This window comes from Nothoprocta perdicaria, unplaced genomic scaffold, assembly GCF_003342845.1.
Source record: "Nothoprocta perdicaria isolate Ctin4 unplaced genomic scaffold, notPer1 scaffold_346, whole genome shotgun sequence".
NCBI classification, from domain to species: domain Eukaryota; kingdom Metazoa; phylum Chordata; class Aves; order Tinamiformes; family Tinamidae; genus Nothoprocta; species Nothoprocta perdicaria.
Window position 1 is genome coordinate 55,611 of NW_020455584.1, and position 24,614 is coordinate 80,224.

Below are 24,614 nucleotides of genomic sequence, written 5' to 3' on the forward strand. Positions count from 1 at the left end.
AGAATAAGGACATTAAGCAACTGAAGTATGGATCCTCTGAGACAGCACGATGAAGTATCAGAATTCGAACACTTGAGTTTCAGCTAACAATTTTGTTCATAACCTTTTTTTTTTCCTGTTAAAAACAGTTCTGGGAAAAAAAAAGCACACAGAGAAATTTAGATAAAATGGAAGAACATACTATAACATTGTGGTTGGCCTTTGGAATACACTTTGGAGATCTGGATCTGGAGATTTGGAGATCTGGAACATGCTTTGGATCTTGGATATGCATCTTCCCTTATTAACAAGGGAAATGTCAGTTCTATCAAAGAAAGGAGCGACTCTTCCCTCCAAGCCGCCCGTGAGAAACTCTCAGGAGATTTTCTGTTTGAAATTCAAATTTGGGTGTAAAACCACCCACTACATGAAGTGAACATGAATAAAATGATAGTTCTTTTTATTTTCCATTAAAACGTATTTTAAATGTTTACCTCTCCTTACTAGAAATGCAAATACAGGTGCATAATGCGACACTGGGAAACCAGAGAACAAAAAACCCACTGACCCAGTTTCACCATCTCAGTGGCCTAAGATGTAAGAAAAAAAAAAAAAAAAAAAAAGGATGTAAAACCATCTCCCCTCCTCCAAACCTGCCAGGGCTCCCAAGCATAAAAAAAAAAAAAGTCGTAAAGTGAAAAAAGAAAAGTAAATTCATGCAGAAAGCAGCAGCCGTGGTGGGATCTGCGCCTCTCTGTGACCCCAGATGAGTCAGATGGAGAGGGATTTTCAGCCAGGGATTCTTGCGCAGGGGAGGGGGAGGGCGGCCGCAACGCACAGATTTGGGGCTGAGCCCAGTTTGGGAGGCTCGTGAGGGAGTCAGCAACGACTTCCACAAGTGAAAGAGCAGCCAAAGCTACTCCGGCCCTACGTGAGGCGCCAACACCCAAGCACTCCCCGGCGAGGAGGTGGCTCCTCGAGCAGGGAGGGAAGAAAGGAGCGAGCGAGGGCGACCCTGCCTCCCTCTCTCCCCATTGGCGCCACAGGGACTAACGGCCGCCGCAGTACGTTAACGGCTGCCGGGCGGGGCGGGGCCACAGCGGGCGCGGTGGCACCGCCCCCTGGCGGTGGGGGAGGGCGGGGGGCGGGGCCGATTGTGGCGTCACCGGCCCCTCTGTGACGTCACCGGCCGGTCTCCCGGCAACGGCGGCGCCGTGAGGCTGGCGAGGGGCGCGATGGCGGCGCTGCCGCTGCTGCCCGGGGCTTCCTGCGCGCGCAACGTGAGTGAGGGCGGCCCGTGCCGGGCGGCGAGCTGCAGGACCTGCTCTGTTTCTCTGTGTGGGGGGGGAATACGTGTGCTTAAAAAGCATTTAAAGTTTTCATGTGTTTGCCTTTTTTTTTTTTTTTTTTTTTTTTTAAATTCATTATTATTTTAAACCTTCAGTTCCAGGCCTTTGCACATGCAGGGGATGAGAAGCCGGCTACTGTGGGCTACATAAAACCCGGAGAACCTCCTCCCTTAGGTTAAAAGCACTAATGCTTTGCGAATGGGCAGGCCTGGCAGGAGCTGCCATGGGACATGGGGAAGGCTCCTTGCATCCCTTATCCAAGCCAAGAGGGGAGAGACCGGTGTGTTCGAATAAGCTGAAAAGTTCTACAAATCACGAAAAAGAACCCCAAAATAGAGGTGATAATGTGGTTTTCAGAGCTGCCGTTACTCTTAAGTGCTCTTGGCAGTCGGTGAATATATAAGAATGTTACTTTATATCACGGTATTTTTATCACAGGCTGCAATAGCATAAGAAATGATAAGCTTGCCATCGCTACTTCAGGCTCCTTCAGCAAAAATAGCTAGAAATTTGCTGAATAGCATCTGTATCGTTACACAGTACACAGGACAAAGAAGAATTTGGGCATGGCGCTGTGGCTGATGCCTGTGGGAAACAGATGCAACATGGTAGGCTTCCTTCATAACCTTAAATAAAAATATCTGTGGGGAGAGAATCTTGTTCTTGTGCTTTGAGCTCGCCATGAGGCCTCGGTTCTGCTGGGATCCACATAAACACAGTGTTGCCCCAATGCCCCCACACGTGGGTCCTGGGCAGCAGGAGCCCAGCCTGCAAGCAGTGAGGATCTTTCAAGTGGCTTACTCCCCACAAACAGCAGCTCCTTAACTTAGGAGAAAAGCCTCCTGACGATCGCAGCCCTCATCTTTTTGTTGCTAGACTCACAGCTGATTAGAAAATACGTATAAGAAAGTTTGCGTGCTGTTCCCCCCGCCGATTTTCTACCCAGTTATAAATATTCCTCTCTTACCTGGGGTACTGAATCCAGTTGCTAGTCTGTCCTGTTCTCAGTTATTGTTTTTTCCTTCCCGGAGAAGACTAGGGGATGCTGTAGAAGCACACGCGTTTCTCACGGGCAGCCTTTGCTAAGTCACCTCACTCTGTCTTGCTGAATTAAGTTCTGGATTGTAACAAACTGGCCAAGTGGGCTCACGAGCAACACAGCAATAGCTGTGTACCACAGCTGTGTGCTGGAGGGAGGCAGAGGAGTTCAGCTCTGTTATCCAGGACGCTGCTGTCCTCGAGACCTTGCCTGACCTTACCTAATAGGGAGTTTATGGAGTGTCACGGAGCTGTCGCTCGAGCTCCACAGCAGCCAGGAGGTGGCTTTGTCTCCAGGATGTCTCTCCTCCTGGAAGGGTGATGCACTGCTTTGCTTCGCATGCTTGAGGAAAACTACCTGTGCATAGGGATGCGCAGCCCGTGCTGGATTACAGGCAGTCTTGTAACATATGTGTTATAAGAACTGAAGGTATGAAAACAAAGGCACGGTTGTTACAAGATAGTGTTGCAAAACCATGGTTACCCTGTTGTTAGGGCTTTTGGGGAAATTCTAAAGTCCTGTGCTGTAAATATGTTGATTAGGAAAAAACCTACCCTGACAGTAATCAGAGCATTGCCATCAGTGCCTCTTATCACACGGGAGTAGTAGCAGCCAAGTATCCCCTAAAGAAGGAAGGGCAGGGGACAGGCGGCTGCTTTTTCTATCAGTCCCTGGTTTGTAATTATGAGAATGAATTCCACTGTAGCTCGTATCACTGTTTGTATTACTGCTACAGTCCTCTCTTCCCCTGGTGCTTCCACCTGTCTATTAGATAGGCCCACAAAGAAGAAGGGCCTCTAAGGAAAAGGAAGGCGGAGGAAGAGGTGGATATACCTGCTTTGTTTAGTTTGGAGGTGCTTAATAAGGAGACCGTGGCATTCAGGAAAGAGAGCTCTGAGGTGGTTAGGAACAAGGAGCCCAACCTCATGCAACAGGGAGTGACTTTGGCAAATGGGGATTGAAATGGCAAAGGGAGATTGAAAATCCCATTTTTCTCTTGGCACTCTCTTTCAGTTATTCTTTTGAGTGCTGCTGGCTGATCCTCTTTGCAATTCAGCAGCTTCCCCGAGTACAATATTATTGCTGTGGTTCTCTTTAGTTCTGACAAAATATAACTGCTTGGGCCTCACAATTAATTAGAGACGAGGGTAATATACCAAGGTGAGAGGCACTTTTAAAATAGCTGGTTCCTACGGTAACGTAACATGTTTCCTTCGTGCTAAATGAAGAGCAGGGATGAGGGTGAAGGCTCAGCGGAAACATTGTTGTGTTCAGTGTTTGGTTTGAGGGGAGAGAGAAGAGTTATTGCCACCAGAAGGCATCTGAGGCATAAAATATTTACTGCCTACAAAGGGACTAAAAGGAACCTGACTCTTTCTTTCAAATCTCTCTTAAATCAAAATTACCATAGTTGGGAAATGTACAGGTCTATCCATCAAATAACCGTCCTGCACTTTCTTTAAAATTGCCTTTCTTTGAATGCAAGTCCATAGATAACACACATTACTGACGAGCCCACTGCAGCTTAACTAACATGTGGGTAATCAGAAGATTTAGCAATAGGGCAACCTGGCATAGTCTTGGTGTTCACACATGGTTTACACTGCTGAATTGCAAAGAGTTTATTTGTCTGTTTATAAACAATATTTTGTGGATTACACATGTGCAAATGTGGTAACCTCTTGTGGACGCTGGATAAGAGGTGAAGAGCAGCTGCTTTTCTTCTCTTCCTGCTACTGAAGGAGACCTAAGTGCTGCAGCAGGGCTTAGCTGATGCTGCGCTTGTGCAACAGCAAAATTCTTCCCTTCGTCCATCCGAGTTATAGACATGTCATTGTTTGTCAGGACACACAGGTATGAATTGGGATAACGGTGCTTAATCCATTCTCTGGGGGAAACATGGCCTGTAGTAGAGTTGCTCAATTGGTGCAAAAAAACCCCTAGTTTGTGCATTTGGAGCCTGTGCCAAATTCGGTCTGGTTCTGGTTGCAATTCAATAGCACTGTCGCATCCTTTGTTAGTGCTACACATCTGCCTTCTGTTGGGAAAGGGCAGCTCTCCCTTTCCTCTCCCCTCCGATCTCAGGTTAATGTGCTTGCCTTATATCAGCAGCTAGTGGAGGTGACTGTGTATCCACACGGGTCACATTTCCTAGGTTCCAGCCGACCAGTGCATTCTTGTGCCCGAGGTTTGAAATCCCTGCGGGAGAGAGAAATCTTTCCAGCAGTTCTGTGTGGTATTTCTCAGAGAATCAGACAGTGAGTTTACAGATCTCAGGGGGAAAATACATGTTTGAAAATACCGTTTCTCTTGCGAACTTTAGTGACATGGCGCAAATTCCCCCTCTTCCCTGCCGGTTTCTTGCATCACCTCGGAATTGCCCTCAGCTGTGCTACTGTCTCTGGGTTTCCTGGCTTCAGTATTCTCTGCTGCTCTGTAATTATTGGTACCAGAGTGGGACATGAGTTTTTCTCAACAATGTGCTTTCCAATGTCTTCTAAATGGCCTGCTGTGCCTCCCTCCTCCTCCTCACCCTCCCATTGTCTCCTGAATCCTTTGCACAATCTCCTCTGCCTCGCTCGCCCTGATCCCTGTCCCTTAGCAGCTCCCAACCCCAAACCTTCCCGAGCTTTCCCCTAATGCTGCATTTCCAGCTCTTCCACGTATATCCTTATGTTGCCTTGTCTCAGGAAGCACTAGCTCAGGCAGGAAGAACAAGCCAATATCCCTGCTGAGAGTTGTGGGCATCATTAATGTCACTGCATGTTCTTCTGAGACTTGTTAGAGGGGAGATGTTGATCATCTCCGTAAAATACCACTCGCCTTTAAACATCCCAGAATCTCCCCAGGAAGCTAGGGGTCCTCCACGGCTTGAAGGTTGGTAGGTTACGCAAGACTTTTCACTAAGGCCCTAAGGACTTTGGGAAAGATGCCACTTGTAAGATCCGTGGGAGCGTCTGCTACTTGGCCCATCCGTGTGGCTGCTGTTGGGCGATGGGGGCTTTCCACAGGGAGCGGGAGGTCACATAAATTTCCCCGGCATTTGCATTTGTTTCCAGTATTTAACTGAAGCAATCAGATGAGAGTAGTCCATAAATGCCAGAGCTCATCCTCATACATGGTCTGAGCAGGACCTCTCAAGGTGGGAATGAAAATGGATGCGGGCAGTAATACCAAACCACTAGCAGGGGCTTCTGCTGTAGCTCCTGACTTCTCCATCGAACCTATTGCTTTTGAACCTGTACCCAATATTTACTTCTCACAGGAAGAAAGTGGACAGCCTTGTTGAGTAGGACTTTGTTTAGCAGCACCAGCCCAGCAGACATGGTGCCTATGGCCTTTTTACTGTATTGTCACAGTTTTCCTTTCAAACTCATTTAATATTGCTGTGGATGTAACGTGATGGTCCATCACTATTTTAGGATGGATGTGATCTGAGTTCATTAGGCTGAAGTTTCTCAAGCATTGTTTTTCTCTTTCATCATCTTTAATCATAGTTATTTCTTTTCTTAAGCTTTTTTTTTTTTTAAAATGTCCTGCTTGGGCTGTATTTTACATATCGATTAAATAATTTGCATAGAGAAGGTGCTGATAAGTAGTTCTTTTATTAATAATCTAGAATGGTCTTTCTGTAGAACCTTGAAAAGTTTCAAGAATTCCGTGAGGAATGCCTGGTAGAACTGCAGGGTTGTGTATTTTTCCTATCAACTTGTGAACTGTGTTGCAATTTCTCCACCAAATTCCGGAAAATTCACAGCAGGAACGAAGCTGGATTACTTTAACACTCTAACACATGATAGCTAACCCCAAACTAGAAACAGATCAACAGAAAATTCTTCTAGGAAAACCTTGGAGGACTTGGAGGAAGACTGCCACCTTTGCTCGCTGTGCTTTGGTAGCTCTGCCTTTCTCCTTGAATCCTGCTTTTATGGTAGGGGGAGAATAATTAAACACTTGCTGTGCCAAAATGTGGGTCAGTTCTATAGATCCTTCAGCATAAACCACACATTTCCGAAAAAAAAAAAAAAAATCCATTTTCAAACTCAGCTGGACTATATTTGGTCTGTATCTGAATGGATAAATGCAGAGAGCTCCCTCCCATTCTGCCTTCTCCCCCACTCTCTTTAGCAGCCTCCTGAGGAACTAAATTAATAGAAAGTAAAACAAGAAAGGGCAGTTCAGTAGAGTCCAAACGAGAGTTTTTTCCATAAAAGAGCTTCCAGACTTCAGATCGTGCCCATAACTTCCACTGTTAAATGCCTTCTTTGGGGAAGTGATGCTATCACAGCAGTTTGTGAAGCTTCTCTCATTTTGCAGTATCTGCTTGGCTACTCCTGCTTTTGTTATCCTAAGCAAGATGCGGCCATTTATGATTATAGCTTTAAAAATAATCAGTTGGAAAAATAATAAATCGTGTGTTGATTTGCATACCACTGTCCTTTCCTCTCTATAGCCAAACTAGCATTTTAAATACAAATTAAATTGAAGTCTTGTCTAAGCTGCTCATATCAGTGGCCACATTCCTTCCTTCCTGGGCTTAGGCCACTGTTCAACCACTGAACGATTCAGGTTTGAAAGGTTTATGAAAACCTTTGGTGCTTCGTGTATGTGAGCGTTGGGGGTTATGAGCCATAAGGCTGCTTCCCTGCCTCTGAAATTCCTTACGCTCTTTCATGTTGGCAGGGTGAAGCCACTGCTCAGTTCCCTTCGGATTTTGCTTATTCACTGCTTGCACTCTCTTCCAGAACATTGGTGCGCTAAACAGCGCTCCGTGTATTAGCTTAGCTTGGAGAACGTTGCCAGGATGAAAAAGGAGCGTTTCTTCTCTTTTCTTCTTAATCTTGGCCATTTTTTGATCCATAACTTCGGCTGGTTTACGCTTTTGGGGGGTTCTGTCTCAATTATATGTATGATAACTCTTATGAGCGTAGCAGGAGAGGTGATTTTCCACCCTGCTCCTTTCCCAGCATATCCACGTGGGTGCTGCTGTGCAGCCCGCAGGATGTCTTGCTGTCCACACTTGACATCCACCTGGCCCCTTCTCTGCGCCCACCTCTCGCAGCAGCAGTTTATCCCTGCTCCAGCCTCATCGTTTCTATTTGCTCACCCTTCCCACGGGTGATACAGCTGTCATCTCCCTCCCCAGCCAAGCAGGCAGCTCGTACGAGGGGCTGTTCCCACAGGCAGGACTCGGGAGAGAGGCCTGGGGCCTTTCTGCATCGTTTCAAGGCTGGCTCCAGCCCTAGCCAAGAAATGTGAGTCAGCAAGATGCGCTCCTTTGCCATTGGCTCTGTATCTCCTTTAAGCACTCTATGCTTTGCTGCCTAAAATATAATAATAATGTTAAGAAATCTCTGCAGAGACCTTCCTTTGGAACAAGCCCAGGTGGAATGAATATTCTGTCCTCTGTTTCAGGTCCAGCCTTCCAAAAGTCAGATGTATAGGGTGTAGCTCTCTAGTTTGTACGCTGGGATGCACGTGCAAATAAGATGCTTGACATAAGTAATGCGGGAGGGCTGTTCTCCTGATACTCCTGAGCCATTTCCCTTTTTCTTTAGCAGCACTGCAGGAAAGAAAGACTGTTCCTCTCTACTTTTAGGAACAATTCTCATGGGTGACTCACTTGTTCTACCACATGCTTCAGTTTCAGGGAAAGAGGTACAGGAGAAAGGCCACAGTTATCCTGTTTCTCAGCCTGGACAAACCGCTGCAATGCTTCTCCATTTTCATCAGTAAGATAGGCCTGCAAGTTCACCATGGAAGGATGTCACGAGTCACAGCATTCAAGTTGTTACAGATTTTTAGAATATATATTAAAAACAGTGCTGTAGAAAGTTTTACATGATTAGTCCCCCTTGCCAGATGATGAACTCTTATGGATTAAGAAAGAAATAAACAAAAATGACCTTTTTTTTTTCTTTTTTTTTCCCTTCTTTCTTCTTTATCCTATTTTTTTTTTCACAGCTAGGGAAAGAGAAGTTTCACAAGTCTCAGCTCTGGGGTTACTGCAATAATGTTGCCATGCTGGTTGGAGAAGATAAACCTGGAATAGGAGGTGAACCATTGCCTGGACAGAAACTGAAGCCTAAACACAGTGTGTTTCCTAGGGAGGTTGGAAGCGATGCTCCTGCTTGGGTAGCATTTGACAAACAGGTGTGTAGAAATCTCTCTCTGGTATTAAAGGACGTGTTCTGTGTTTAGATACAATATGACAAAGAACATACAAGAATAAACTTCAGTTAGTCAAATATCATATCAGATATCTGGAAAGACTATTTTGTGCAGGCAAAAAAAAAGTTCCTAGATAAACAAAAGCAGCAGTAATTATTTTTTGTTAATATTGGTATTTTGGGCAATTAATATAAGCATATTTCATACTTTACAGCAACATTTAAAAATACTACCACACTGATGTGCATCCCCAACATGATAAAATCAAAGGGGAGTGGTTGATGGTTGCTTTTTGGTGAAAAAGATGGCAAAAAAAAGGAATTAACTGGCAACGTAGGAAGAATTAATGGGCTGCTTTGTGACCTCTTCCCCCTTTCTTTTTAGCAAGCAAACAGCAACTGCAGTTACAGGAATGTGAGATAGGTCCCAGCCCAAGAGAAAATTTGAATGGGCACGTAGGGAACATTAATCAAATGGGAGGCCATAGGCCCAGAATTTACTTATCCAGACATGTTTGCTTGCAGAAAGTCTTGGTGACTTTGGTGTGATCTGTTCATGTGCAAAGACAGAGGTGGATTGTGCCCTTTGTAGACACAAGGATATAAAATGATTGTATTTTTATTTTCTAAGGATACAGCAACACCTTTAAATTTAGAGAGTTATCAAATAACTATAATCAATGGTGATTTGAATTTTGTAGCATGCTGTGATTCCTTCCAATGTATAAAATTGCATTAAATTATGCTTAGTGTGATGTTTTATTTCTAGAGTAAAAAGTCTACGATCGGGGAAGAAAAATGATCCAGAAAAAGAAATTATCCTACAGGTCACAGAAATGTTGCGTGACAAAAGGATTATGGTATTTAAATATTTAAATATTGGGAAGGATGGCTGATCTCATCCCTTTTAGATTAAAGTAAAAGTCACAATGGTAATTGCCATACAAATAGGTGTTTGTTTCTTTGGCAGTCCACAACTACTACAGGAAAAGGTAACGTTTGAGCAGATACTTTGATTAGCTCTGCCTCTGAAATCCCTACTACTGATCACACAGTTTGCACTAAACGCACTCAGGTATGAATGGATCTGATGTGCCAAAGTGCTGAGGCTGGTCCTGTGCATGCTTGATTTGCACTGCTCTTTCTCTGGAGAGGCAAACGTTGCTTTTTTGGGGACAGGATTTGGGCCTAACTTACTAAAAAGAGACGCTGGGATTTCCTGCTGCAGAACATCAAGTGCTGGACTTGGCTGCTGAGATTATCCAGCCGGCCTCTGCCGGCTCCTTCTCTCCTGGTGCATTCTGCTACAGGGCCATGCGGGACAAGGGTTTATGGTTTCTGGATCGGCCTCTCGAGGGCCTCTGTCTCTGTATTAATTGCAGACTGTCACAGGGTACTGCCCAGCTAATTTAGCTTCATCAGCTAAGTGCCTAGCATGCAAGTGTGCCCTGCAGCGCTGCACTTTGTGACTCAGTAAAATGCACTGCTTGAGAAATGGCTCCAATAGGTGTTTAGTCTTTTAAACAAATTTGCTTTGTTATTCATTTTTCTTTGGTTCCTAACTTTCGTCAGTACTATTATGGTTGGAGGACAGACATGAATAATACCTCATTATTAAGAAGATTAAGAAATACCTTTTTTTTTTTTTTTTTGTAATTTCTTATGCTTAATAAGAAGCAGGTGGAAATTTAATCTCTTTTATGATTAAGTACACACAAGTCCTCCTGGGCTTGAAAAGATGTCTATGATTTGACTACCACAGATGCCAGGTAAGTCATGTGCCAACTCTATAAAATGTCATGGAGTTTATTCAATATTTGTTACAATTTTTTTAAATTTTCAATATAACTTATGTCTATTTTTTTAAGAAGAGGGTACTTTGTGCACAGCAATGTCCTACAGGTGCGACATGAGTTAAAAGTGTTAAATTTTTATTATTTCTAAAATAAACTTTGCTTTAGAATAATGTCAGTCATCTTTTCAGTTCCTTCCCTCCTCCTGAATTATTTGTTTTGATGTGCAAAATAAATGTGCACTTATTTCAGTCTTGCACTAGCATATTCTTAAAGAAGGGTATAAAGTTTAAGAACAAAAGAGCTTGGAAAAAATTATCCAATGAAGTAACCAAAGATATTGGTGAATGTTTGGTGCAAAGAATAACAAGAGTATAGTTAGGACCAGATCTTGCTTGGAGATCTGTGCAAACAGACCCTTGCACATAGCTGGTGTCTCATGAAACAACTGTTCTGATAAAAGACCATTGACAGAATTAATAACAATTCAGAACCAAGCAGACAGTTGAACAATATAGTTGTCCAGTGGCAATACCCTTAGTGGGACTGGCAGAATAGGGAAAACAGAGCAGCTAAGGGAATTGCTGGTGGCTGTGGTTAATACGCAGCAGGGCATAACATTCAGCTCCTACTATGTCTCCTAGTGGTTCCACCCGAGAAAATTAGCACCTTTTAAATGTCCTGAAGTATATAAAAAGGTTTATGCAGGCCTCGTGGTCTTCTAGATTAGCAGCTGAAGACCAGGCCAAGTTGCTTGATTACCCACAGTGGCCCTAACGCCTCTGTTCAGAAAAAGAGATTTGGAAGCCTGAAGGGAAGTTGAAGATATAATTGTTTGTGTTGCCTTTGTTGAGTGCTTTCAGTTTTTCAGATGTTTTATGCAGAAACAAAAAATGCCTTATATGTTCAATACATAAAACAGAGAAATCCACGTTTTTTCTTTTTAAAAAAAAAGACCAGAACAAATTTTTATGTATTTTCAGCTATTTCCTCTTTGAAAAGATCCGAAACTTAGATGTTAACTACTTAAACAAGCTATGACTGATAATTTCCAGATTCTTTTGTGAGAATATGTATGTATAGGTCTGTGCTTGTTTATAGGTGTAATGTTATCACATTTAACAGTTAATTATTTGATTTGGTTGTAAGTTGATTTGTGTTTCTCTAGCAGTAGCAGGTAAGGATGCAGGAGAGTTGATGGCAGATGTGTGTTAATCATACGGGGTTTGATGCAGACTGCAAATTGGTTGGGCCTCAGGTGAGGTCTCTTGATGTTATGCAAGAGATCTTGAGATCTCTTTCATTAGCATTGGTGTAGTTACTTTGTTATTCTTAGAGATACATGCTACAGAAGTGCAGAGTATTGTCAGGTTCCCCTGCCCTCTTGGGAAACACAGTAGGAAATTTCAGACATTTTCAAGTTTGTACCAGATGCTCATTGAAACATAGGGAATAGTTTTTTGTTTGTTTGTTTGTTTCCCAGTGCTTCAGTTTGTCTAATGAATCAAGATTAAAGGTTATTGAATTTATTAAATGTATCTATGAAGAAAATGAATTATGAATTAGCACTGATTTGAGCCCAATGTGTTGAAGAGAAAAACCTAATCTTTACTAATGCCTCCTCACGCGTTTAACAACACAAGCATCCTGGCTGCTGATGTGCTGCTAAGTAGTTATTTCTTGCATAGTCCCTATACGTTGGTCTTGGTGTTTAAAAACCATTAACAATACCAAGAAGTACCAAACTCACACAGAGCTTTGCAAAGCTTCAGCTGTTTGATCCAGACATAAAGGCTTAAGCCCCTCAGCTATGCAGGTCCTTTTGCTGAAAGAGGTACTGCTGTTGCAAGAGACCAGGAAGCAAATTGACTTATACTCTGAGGTGTCTCCAGTCACTCAATTGCAGGACTGGGTAAGATTTGAAATGACCATCTTGCACATTTCAACAGTGACTCCTCAGAGAATGCCATGTCTCTCTGAGGGGCTTCAGTACCATTCCTTAGAGAGCTTGCAGGATCTGCTTAAAAAGAACTCTCCTCTCCACTTACCTCAACAGTAAAGCCATTCCTGTCACAATCCACTTTGTTTTCCCATAATTCCCTGAACAGAAATCTAAAATTTGCTTCAGGTCCTTGGTAGCTCATTGTGCTATCAAAAGTGCTTTGTCCAGAAGATTTTCCAAGCAGCCTGCTGATATTTTCATATTTGATTTATTTCTTTACTTCAGTGTTCCATCTCTGCTTAGATGTTATGGTATTAAAAATGCCAACCAAAGAATTTTAAATTTATGTGATCTAATGTGGATTTCCATTTTTACATTTCTGAGAAATAAATCTACCTCACGAAATCCATACATTGAGTTAGCTTATAATCTATACTAGTTTATTTTATTGACCTTTTCTGCAAAAGCATTGATTGAAGATTTTGCGTCCTTATATTTATTTATTGTTCTTAATAGGTGTTGTCTTTTGATGCCTATTTTGAGGAGGAAGTGCCTGACAAAAATCAAGAGCTATATAGAATAAGACATTGTAAAATATACTTCTACCTTGAAGATGATACAATCCAAGTGGTTGAACCCCAAGTGAAAAATAGTGGCATAACTCAAGGTATCTATTTTTAATAGCACTCTATTTTGTTTTTTGCCCTTAGACCTTTCCTCAGTATAGTATCAGCCTATAGGATATCTAATATGACTTTTGACAGTGAAAATGGCCTGTAAGTGAACAATTATAATTGATTTTTCTTGTTCTAGGTGCTAATATGATTTTTTTATTGCCTTAGTTTCTGAAGATCCAAGTGTTGTAAGGCAGAATACTATCTCTTCTTCACCTTTCTTTTTCTGGAGTACAGCTGTTTGAAACCCTATGATAGTGGGTCTTTTGTCTTCCCACTTCTGCAGTAGCAACTGTATGTTCTGGATCTCCATTCTGAAGCCCAGTTCCTCCCAGCTTGGCCCTGACTGTAAATCCTCTCGCTAAAACTCTGGAGTTGTTGGTTCCCTCCTGCAGGTTTCTCCCCCGTTATGGAAGGAGAGCACCTTTGGTGTCTCCGGCTGTCGGGCCCTTTATGATAAGCACGTCCTTGGCTCAGTCATTTTTCCTTGACAGCCTTAAGATGGGAGGCTGATTGCCTCAGGGTCACGCTGCTGAGCCTGGGCCAGCGGGAGGACGTTTGGAGGAGGGCTCAGGGAGCTGATTTACTGGGATATTAATGGACTTGGTTTACATTAACAAAATGTGATTTGGCAATCAGCGCCCTGCTGCAGCAGAGGAGCACAGCTGCTGCCTCTCGGTGCTTATGGGTCACTGCCAGAGCTAAAACACAAACAAACAAAACAAAGCTTTTCAAAGGATAAAGTCCAGATAAGCTTAGCATGAGTATCTTGGGATGGCTGCACCTCCCAGTCCTCAGAGATTTTGTACATATTCTGGTCTATTTTAGCACAGTAATTTTCAAAAACAGATTTCAAATTAAAAAAAAAAAAGAAATGGAACTATTTAACTGCTATATTTTTTTCCAAGATGAGCTTCTATCAGTTTCTTTCTTGATCTGAAGGGCTTACCTGCATCATTACCGTTATTCATAGGATAATTTTTCTAGGAATCTTTTCTTCCTATGCTGTTTCTCAGTGCCTTGCTCTCCCTGTGCTGAGCTGTTCTTGCCAGAAGCCTTGCTGGCTCTTCTGCAGCAGAGCTGATTCTGAATTCAGGGGAACTTCTTTCTCCTGCATGGGAAAACGCTGCTTCAAGACCCAAAGAAACATATGCTGGAGCTCTTCACCTGGGAATGTAAAGGGCAGTTATCCTCCCTGTCCCTGCCCTCATCTGTGCGAGGACGGACGCGTGATGGGATGTGCATGTTCCTTGGCTTGCGTGTGTCACAGGAGCCAAGGCAACTCTTTCTGGCTTAAGTGCCTTAGAACAAATGACCTGCAACAGCAAGGAAGTGTGGTGAACACTAGAGATAGAGGTGACATCTTGGAGAGGAAAGGTGCAAGCTGGATAGAGCAAATTCAAAGCTGAGCCCTTTGAAAATAGCTGTAGGAACTAGCAATTTTCACTGTCATTGCAGTATGGGTTGTGCAGACTACATCTTCAGGCTGGGTGTTTCTGGCAGCCTAGTAATGTTCCCATGGTGACAGGAAGGCTCCAGTTTCCCCTTATTTTTCTTGGTTGTGTTAATGGCTGTTGAAATCATTTAGGTACTGGATGTTGTAGGTACCAGATCTAAAATTAACTGGGTGCACTTAAAAAAAAAAAAAAGAGTTTTTCTAGCGTACCAGGCAAGGATATTTTGAAGGCCCGTAGGGCTTTGTCCAAGTACTTATATGGGATCAATGAGTATCCATAAAGCGTTAAAATGATGGATTAAAAAGGGTCTCAAAAGTGCACTTAATTTATTTGCTGCTGGTACCTAGGACTGGTTAAGAAGTCTTACATATTGACTGTTTTTAAGAAGGAAGCAATCCTATAGATTGAAAGGCTCAGAAGACATTGGGATGCATTTAGGCAGCACGGTTAATGAGAGGATCTAGAGCACATACTTTATCATAAGTTACCATATAAATATTCTGTTTTTATGCTGGAGATTAACATGACTTAGGAGGAAAAGCAGTGGAGAGACCTATCAGGGAACTCTTTACTCACAAGCACTTTGCTCTGCATAACTGAATATGTTAAAAAAAAAACCAGCTATGAAGTTGTTATCCTAACGGTAGTACATATATTCAGGCAACAAATATTTAAAAGCAATGTTCCTTAAAAAGAAATCCAGGCCCATCAACTGGCAGTTCTATTCCATTTTAGAGTAAAAATTGGCCTGTGTCATACTGTAATTATATAATGTTATGTAATAGTATGATTATATAACATTATATCTCTTATATTACTCAGAGTCCCTGTCTTGACTGGGAATATGTAAGCCTAAAAACAGAAGTGCAACAGCCTTCATTGTAAAGCTGGGAAGCCGAGACACAAAGGGAAGTCTCATCCATGATCATACAAGGAAGCTTGTAACAGAAAGAGGAGCTGAGCTCAGACCTGTTAAATACAAGTTCGGGATCTTAGCCATAATGCACTCTTCTGCATCTCTCCTCAAATAGAATATCTCAGTTAATTAAAATACAGGGCTTTTTTTGAGGAGAGAGTTCAATTGTTGGAGTCCTTGGGATGGTGAAATAAGAGCAAACTGCAGTGACCCAAAAAGCACAGATGTGGGAGTGCGTGTGATGAAGAAGTGTGGGAATGTCAGGAGCTGGATGGGCCTGGTCTGCACAGCTGGACAGATGGAGAGTCTGGAGGGGCAGGAAAGGGGTTGTGTAAGAGAGGAGCAGCAGAAAACAGTGATGGAGAAGGCCTCATCGGGCAAGTTTTGGAAGTGATTTGTTGATGGTAAAAGGTGGTGGGGACCATTATTTGGGTGATTCTGCTACCCAGATGGAAAGGAGTGAACTGGGTGTTCTCAGGAGTCCTGCTGAAGAGTAGGCTTAGCTTAGTAGGGTAGCTCAGAGGCCGTGATCCGAGCTTGTCTGGCTGATCCCTGAGAGTCACTGCCCTGCCAGTGCTTGTGCCGTGGCCCACACGTGAGGGATCAGGGCATCAGGGGAAAGCAGCATTTTGTGCTGCACGCTCCGCCGTGGGTGGCACTGGTGGCTTTGCACAAGAAATCTAGCAGAGGCTTTCAGGCTGCACGAAGACTTGGTGAAGAACAGCTGGCAAAGGAGCCCTTGCAGCTTGAGTTATGAGTTTACAAAACTAAAACAAACTAAAACAAATTGGCTTCAAAAAACAAAACAAAACCCCAGATTTTTCCCTTTTACCAGGAATCAAAATCTCACACTGACAAAAGAAATAGTCTGTGGGAAAAGTGTTTCAGTGACTTGAAAAACAAATGCTTTATGGAATTGGCTGCTGTACTTGCACATGAATTTCTACAGATAAGGTTGCTACTAAATAACTGAAATTTAATCTACATTTAATTTTGGAAACTACATTGCTATAGCTTGAACTTTGGAAAATATTAGAAGTATTAGGAGAGATCTGTCTAAACAGAAATTCAGTGCAAAACACGAAGGAATGCAGAGGCCAACCAGCACTTCTGAGAAACCTGAATCAAAGCTAAAAATACCCGTGCAATCAAAGTCCATGAGAACTAACTAAAGATAAGGGAGTACAGAACGACGAGGAGGACAGCAAAGGCAACCACATAACAAACTCCACTTGTGCTCTTCCAGAGCCAGATGCTAACTGCTCTCCCAATATGAAAGGAAACTCTCCCCATAGAGGGCCAGGCTGGATAGGGTAGTACAAGCATCCTGTCATTCTAATTCCCCCTTCACAGGACTGTGGCTGGCTGATTATGCCTTATCCAAAGGCCATTCCTGTCCCATGGGGTTAGCTGTATCTTCCAGTGCGGTCCAGGCCTTGCAGTCGGGAGCACAGTGGAGCAGCTGGCTGGGTTCCCCAAGGTCAGCCAGCTGAGAAGGAGAAGGGAGCTGCCTGCTGGCTGTGTTCCCAAGGCCGCCGGGCTGAGGAGAAAAGCGCAGGCAGGAAAGTGGACTTGCAGGCAGCTCCTCCAGTAAAACTGATTATCTGAGAGTTTAAGACCTCCCCTGAGACCTTGAGATAATTGGGAAGTTGCCATATTTATGATCAAGACCAAATCATGACCTTGCTACATGCTCATGCGGTGCACAAGTGAATGTAAGAGGGCTCCTCGTTCCTGTGGGTGAACTCTTTGCACTGCAGGAATAGTAACGGTTGCTTCTGCTCCTCTCTGCAAGTAGACAAGGAGTGAACCAAACATAGGTGCTACCCATTCCTCACCTGCTCTCTGCACTGCACTCCTGAGCTGCACAGAGGGAATGGGTAAGCCGTGCTCAGGAAATCCCTGATACCACTTTATTTCTTCTGCAGAGCTTTGTAGCCGCAGAGATCAAATCAGTTGCTGCCCCATTTCATGAGCTGCATGACAGTCAAGAGTCCTCCCCTACTGTAAAAGATTCCTTAAGCTGCCACTGGACTTGTCCTAAAACCAGCCTCTCCAAGAGGAGACATCCTGTGAAGGGTGAGGTGGGAGCTTAGGACACCAGCACCGCAGTCAGAGGGCAGCAGTGCTCCAGATCCTTCTGCGAGGGCATCTCCCAGGAAAGGGGACCTGCAGCCTGATCAGATGTGCGTGTTTAAAATGACCATTGGTAACGCAGCATGATACCCTGCTCAAAAGCCTGGCATTCCCCTAGTCGAAAAGGACTCATCGGGATAGCCGTCAATCCTGAGCAACCTGACTGTTGTACATTGACAGGTCTCCGTATGACAACTTCTGGCAAATTTGTGAAGTAGAAATTTGGTTATTTCCCAGGGGAGGGCACTGTGGTTTTTGACGGACCAATAATTTGCTATTTTTGGCTGGAGTTTATTCAGGCCTGCTTATCCCAGACGTTCCTACTGTCAGTTCACTCCTTCAGGAAGGCCAGTTGAACACCCCTGCCTTCATCCATGGAGCTTGGGCTTTTTGACCTTGGGAGGGCAGGTTTTTCCTTTTTAACCTTGGCTGTGTGTGGTTTTTTTTTTCATCCTGTAGACAAATCTTGTCAGCTCCCCCTGCAACCCGCTAAGAAATTTATAATTTTGACTGTTATTGCCATGGAATTTCTGTCACACTTTTTGCAAAACTTCTTGTTTTCTTTTCAGAAAAATAAATAATATTTGTAGTGCTGTTGCTTTTCAGAAATGCTGCAAAAAATCTCTTCATAAGAACAATATCTTTGCTGTTCTTGTTGGAAAGTATACTCACCTGTCATGTTTAGACCAATAAATGGGAATTTATTGAAGTGGTTTCCTGTTTGTTTTATAAGGTGGTAGTTTTCTGCAACGACTTAACTGAAGTACTTTACCTTTGTATTTGGCAGTGTTCTGAGAGGTTCTAGAAGATGGGCAGTTTAAGATATTGTTGCTAGTGAAAAAGGGTTTCATTACCTAATAGTTCTTTTATTGAATGGATTATTCCCTTTCCCCTTTCCCTTGCCCTCGTCGTAGAGAATTGGCAGGACTGTGATGGTCAATGCAAACATATTCACTCTACAGATTCTCCCTCATTCTTACACAGGAACTATCGTTCGACGTCACCGAATTCCTCTTCCGCCTCCTAACGAAGATCAGTTCTATACTGTAGATCATTTCAACATCAACATAGAAGTAATCCTTTATGCCCGAAGATATAGAATTGTAGACTGTGATGAGTTCACCAAAAATTTCCTGAGGAAGATGGGAGTTAGATTGAATCCTCCGGCATGTCGTCCAGATGACCCCTACACCAAAGAGCGGCAAAAGGTCGGATGAGACAGTAATAGTGAAACATTCACTTTAATAGAAGTGTCATTGCATGAAGTAATGTATATTATATATTTCTCTGATAGCAAACAGAAAAGTATGTATAGCTGACTATTGAAATCTAGTGAATTACAAGAGAAAAATTGCATTTATATGTAGTACGACCTATTGTACAAATATAGTAAAGTACTAAACATAAGTGTTTTTCTGCTGATGTGTTCACACACTATTTAAAGCAGAACAAAATATTTAATAAAAATGTCTTGTGTGTGTTTGATAAAACTGCTGAAGCTTATTTGTTTGTAAAATAATAGCATCACATCATTAAAATCATTCTCAAGTTGCGTGTGTAGCAGCTAAACAATGTTACATTTCCCATCTACATAAGAGGAGTTATCTTTAGTTATACAGTGAATAGTATATACAAAGAATCAGATTTATTAGAATTGATTTGGCTCTCTTTGCCTGTTTCCTCAGACTTTAACCAGGAGAATTGACTAGATGTGTTACTGTCATGGATTTTTATGTTGTTTTTTTTTTAAGGTCTATAGATAAAATGCTTTCATTTGGAAACATTATTTGATAGACCCATGAAAATTATATACTGTATTGTATAACCTGGTTATAGATGATTTTTGTTATAATATCTTAAAATAACGAGCAAAACACTAAAATACTGTACCTGTGGGGCTGAAGAGAGTGGAGAGAGGTAAGAGAGGTTTGACAATTAAGAGCATCCAAAGACTAAAATTGAATGAATCCTGCATCTTAATTTTCTCAGTCAGTTGTTGGGAAATTACGGAGTGGTTATATAGCACTTTATGCTCTCACATTCCTGTGACTGCTTGGTGGATGGTAAATTTGCATTTATTGTGTGGGTTCTTCGGGACGTCTTGGAGCAAAATTGTATGTTTGCAACATACTCTTAATTATGCAGATGACCAGAAGATGAGGATACAAGGAGAAGAAGAAACCTGATGTCATGGAAAATGAAACCAATGAAAAATGCGTCAATCCCTTAGATTCAAATTTCTGTGATGTTGGAGGTGGTAACCCGCAGATGGTGATGATACCTAGCCCTGCTTGCTTGCTCGTTACATCATTAAGGCCCAGGAAGGAGGCTAGGAGGCCAGCTAGTAGATGGAGTAGATGGAGGGCACTGAGGATTTAGATGAGGACATGATGGTGCCTGAAATCATGTTGCAGATCAAAGAGACAGTCAGGCAAAATGCTGTTCTGCTCTCCCCATTTGCAGATTTGATGTTCTGAAAAAAAACTTGTCTTTGTTCCTCTCGGAGTTTTAATGATAGAAGATAGGAGAAGTCATCAGATAGATAGAAGATAGAAGTCATCAGTTGTTTCTGTTCCGACTGCTCATCTACCATTGCTTCATTGATGTCTATCACCATTCTCCTTCAATAGCAATTGTCTATAATCTTGTAGGTTAAAAGTCTTGTAGGACTATCTGATCCATTTATTCCACTTCAAAAATTATGGCTTTTGGCTTGGAAAAGAACAGCCAGTCTAGAACAATATTTATGTGATGATGACAACTAACAGCAAGTAAATGCAACTCTGAAAATGGATAGATCATCATCGTGGGACCAGAATTTTCCTACTGCTGCAGATACTATGATTGAGGGCAGCATCTTGTCAGACATCATAACTTTGGAGATCTGCTGTTGCTTTTCAGACCTATAGGTGTATATTAAGAGAACATACATACACAGTACCTGACAACTGTGTGAGGTGAATCAAAAGTTAATCATGAGCTGTATTTTAAAACTTAAAGAAAGAAAGCACTCAAGGAAAAAAAAAAGAAATTAACTTTTTATTGCACAGTATTTATATAAATATTTTTTGATGAAATTGATCAGGGCAATATTTTTGAAGTAGTTGTCATCTGAACAGCATGGGCAATTTTTTCTTGAAAATGGGAGCCATACTGTAAATATTTTAATTGATTGATCAGAAGGACCTTATTGCAAGAAAAAAAAAAGGATCAAAAACAATCTAGATTTCAATATTTAAATTTCAAATATTTTCTGTCAGCACATCAGCTGCATGGGTAGTTCTTTGGTAATGGCTTGAGTGTAGTGTTTGATGTATCGTAAGTGTGTGACACTATTTGAAACTCCTAAAAGTAAGTTCTAATATTTGTTTGTACCATTAAGATTAATAATTTTTCTTTAAGAGCAAGCCTTTTTTTTTTCCTGAATTTCTTCTATATCTGCAGATCGTGGATAACATGAAGCCATTGCGCCCTTATGAACGCTTAGACACTTTGAGACAATTTCTGGAGTATGATGGACATGTTTTACGTTTCTTCTGTGTATGGGATGACCAAGAATCTATGTTTCATGACACGCGAGAACTTGTCCTGCACTATTATCTGTCTGACGATACTATTGAAATAAAAGAAATCGTACCAGTAAACTCAGGCCGGGATGCAGTTCCACTTTTTCTTAGAAGAGATAAGCTACCAAAGGTGAAGAATGAAAATTTCAACTTATTTTGTATTCTTTTGCTGTCTAAGAAACATTAAATGCCTTTTTGGAAAATACTTTATTAGGATTCTAATGATATTTATATAATATTTAATGATATTATCGAAGTATTAACTATAACTGCATGATTTATTTTTTGTATAACTATTTATGTAATAACTGGAGCTAAGAGAGGAAATGAAGGATGAGTATATTATGCTTAATGTAAAAGGAGATACCGTAGAATTTCCTTTCTCCCATATTAATGTATTAATGGAAATGCATAACTAATGCTACATGTGGTACTGAAAGTTGACAGGAGTTCATTGTTACTGGGATGTAAATTAATAGAAAAACTGAGGTGAATTCAGATGTGGTCCATATGACTTCTTCTTGGGTCATGAGGAAAATAACGGTAACATGTTCAGTAACATTATTTCTTTGAAACAAGTCATATTCAGTATTTCTTTGAAATAAATCTACAGTAATTCCTTAAATTAGAATTCCTAGGTTTGGACCTCATGCAAAGCTAGTTAAAGCAATGGGAATCCATTAATGGACTTTGCTGGGTGTTAATCACATGGTGAGTGGAGAGGACTTAACTCAGAGAAACCCTGGAGGAGTTTGAGTCCTCTGTAACCTCTTGTGATTATAAAATTAATGAGCTGGATACACTTGTGTATGTGTAGGCTTATATTGTGTATATGTGAGTATTCTATGAATATTGTCCAACACTATCACTTCAAGTGACAGAAATAACATCAACCTAAAGCTGGAGTAAAACTCCGAAGAATCTTTTTCCTTCCTTTCCTTCTAATACTGGTGATTTATTTGTGATGCTACGGATATACATGAAACTTCACACTTAATGCCTACCAGGAAAATAAACACCTTATGCATCCTACTTTCCAAGATACTGCCGTAGGAGTGATGTTATACAGACAGAGCCCTCCTACCTGTGCAGTTCATTGCAACCTTGCAATTTTAAAGACTTGCTTATGGTTGAACTTGATAGTCTTGAAGGTCTTTTCCAACAATAATGATTCTATGATTCTTCTTCTGCATTTGGTGCAAATTAGAGGAGCATCAGAAGAAACCAGACACCAGCTGAGGTGCTAGGGAAGGCGATGTGTAAAATTAACCCACTTCAGTTATCTTGCATCACCAATTCACTATTAAAAACCATATTTTTATATATCAAGGTATTACTGCAATGTTATGGGTATTACTGCAATAAATTACTGTTGTAATTTGAAAATTTACAGTAGAAACAAGAAGTCTTGCCCCAGTACAACCATGCTCAACTGAATTCTCTGTATTTGTAATGGATCCAGCACAGTACAACTCCAACCTGAGTAGTTCTTTTATACATTTATCTCATTGTTACCAAACAAAATAGTGGTTTTTAGAGCAGATGTTAACAGGCATATACTATTTGGCGTGCTAATATTTGCTTCTCAGACAAAGTGGCCTTTGTTCTTGGATACACAATAACACTCTGAATGTATCTTTTGACATCAATACTGACTTTTATGTTCAGAAGCATAAATATACCTTAGAGGTTGCTAAAAATTCTTCCAAGAAAACACTGCAATAAAAATCATTCTGTAAAAAAACTGATGTGTGTATAAATAAAAACACGTGTACGTTAACTGAGATCTCTTTCTTCGTTGTTATTTGTAATTCTTAATAGCTGGTTTCTCTTCTTGCAGTATGCTCCCCCTGGGCTGTTTCAGCCAGGCACCATCACCAGCCGCACTGTTCTCAATGTGTTTGGAGGCTTAGTAGGAAACAAAGGCCGTTACATTCTGGACAATCGTAAGGTCAGATATTATTGAATACCTCCAGCTGTTGAGTGTCCTTACAGTTGTTTTTGTAATTTCTGTGCTTGTTATCTTCTCCAACAAAGAGAGTTATTTATAAAACTGTGGTGCCACTGGAGAATAGTTCGGATCAGCCCTGCTGCAATTTCGTGTGCCATGTTTGTGAAAGGGAGGTAGCTTCGCATGGGGTGAAAAGTACCTGCAAGTGGAATATGATGGTTATATTTTAAATTGCACGCACTAAATGACACTGATTTTAAGGAAGGTCGTGTGTGATTATGAGATTTATGAAGCTGCTTTGTAAATGCTTTCTCTTTTGTTAGACAGGAGCGGTGCACCAGGAATTTTACAAAGACTGTGACCTGACAATAGGGGCAGTAATTAATGTTTGGGGAAGGAAGATAATACTTTGTGATTGTGATGAATTTACTAAAGAGTATTACAGGACAAAGTATGGAATCAGTAAGTAGTGATAATTATCATTTTCTTACAAGCCTTTTTATACTTGTAATTTTGACAGAACTGTCTTCAAATGTTATTACTGATAAAACATGTTCATTAAAGCCTTTAGAAATAATAATCTGTTGCAGGCTGCTAAAAGCAAAACACTAATTTTGCAGGTGATCTAGAAGGGCTTTCTTCTGTGTTATTCCATCAAACCAATGCACAATGTACCAGTTCTGTCACTCACTGCCTCAATTTTAAAAACCGAATGCCAAAATAGTTATATACATAGACTGGCATTTCTTCTCCCCTGCTTCCCCCCTCCCATTCCAATATCCATGTTTGCAGTCCGAGAATAATAGAGTATGTATCGAACGGGTAAGTAAAATGGACTTAAACTATTGCCCATTATACTATGTTCCTTCTTATATGGATGTCAGAATCCTCACCTAATACGATTTTCTGAGAGAACAATGGTAGGCTATCACATTATTGCTTTTTAAGTAGTTTTGTGTATTCTGGGCCATTAGAGTATTTCTCCTGCAAGGTTCTAGCTTTGAATTCTGGGCACATTTAGCAACTATGTCCATAATGGAAAAGCATTTTGGAAACGTATAACAATAGGAGCTTTCGTTCATGTGTCTCTGAATTGCCTCAGTCAGACTTGCTAATGGTTCTGGTATGGACCTCTTCCTGCAAAAACAGCTCAGTTCACTTCTGTCAGTTTACTCAGGCTGTAAATGCAGCTAAGCGCCTGGCTGCTCCAAGTGGCCAGAAGAATCCTGCTATGGCCTTTCTTGGACATGGTGGAACCAAATACCTGCGTAGACTCTTTCTTTCAGCTTGGCTTGTGATCAAATTGAACGCGGTGTTGGGATCAAAGCCTGTTCTGGGGGAATTAGGTAGTGTACTGCTGCCATTACCAATACTGGATTTCTTAATTGGCAAAACATATCTCAGTAGACCTTCTTCTTTCAATATTAGCTTGGCATGTCTGTATCAATATTGTATCTTCTTATATTGGCCAGGGCATGAGAAAGTGATATTCAAAAACCACAGTACTACCTATGGTAAGAGAGTTGGAGAGTATAACCCCAGAGATGCAGTATAGGATTCTTCTCTCTTCCCTTCCCTTCCCTTCCCTTCCCTTCCCTTCCCTTCCCTTCCCTTCCCTTCCCTTCCCTTCCCTTCCCTTCCC

The 24,614-nt window shown here is 41.6% G+C and overlaps 1 protein-coding gene across 1 annotated transcript in view; it reads left to right on the top strand.

Annotated features, from left to right (window-relative positions):
• Positions 1 to 1,214: 1,214 nt before the first annotated feature.
• The window catches only part of EFHC2 (EF-hand domain containing 2), a 52,348-nt gene continuing 28,948 nt past the window's right edge, over positions 1,215 to 24,614 (top strand). Inside the window, exons 1-7 of the mRNA XM_026044006.1 lie at positions 1,215 to 1,259; positions 8,332 to 8,520; positions 12,789 to 12,939; positions 18,440 to 18,663; positions 20,900 to 21,151; positions 22,862 to 22,972; positions 23,296 to 23,434. Of these exons, the coding sequence (XP_025899791.1) occupies positions 1,215 to 1,259; positions 8,332 to 8,520; positions 12,789 to 12,939; positions 18,440 to 18,663; positions 20,900 to 21,151; positions 22,862 to 22,972; positions 23,296 to 23,434 (1,111 nt within the window). The remainder of the gene's footprint in view (positions 1,260 to 8,331; positions 8,521 to 12,788; positions 12,940 to 18,439; positions 18,664 to 20,899; positions 21,152 to 22,861; positions 22,973 to 23,295; positions 23,435 to 24,614) is intronic.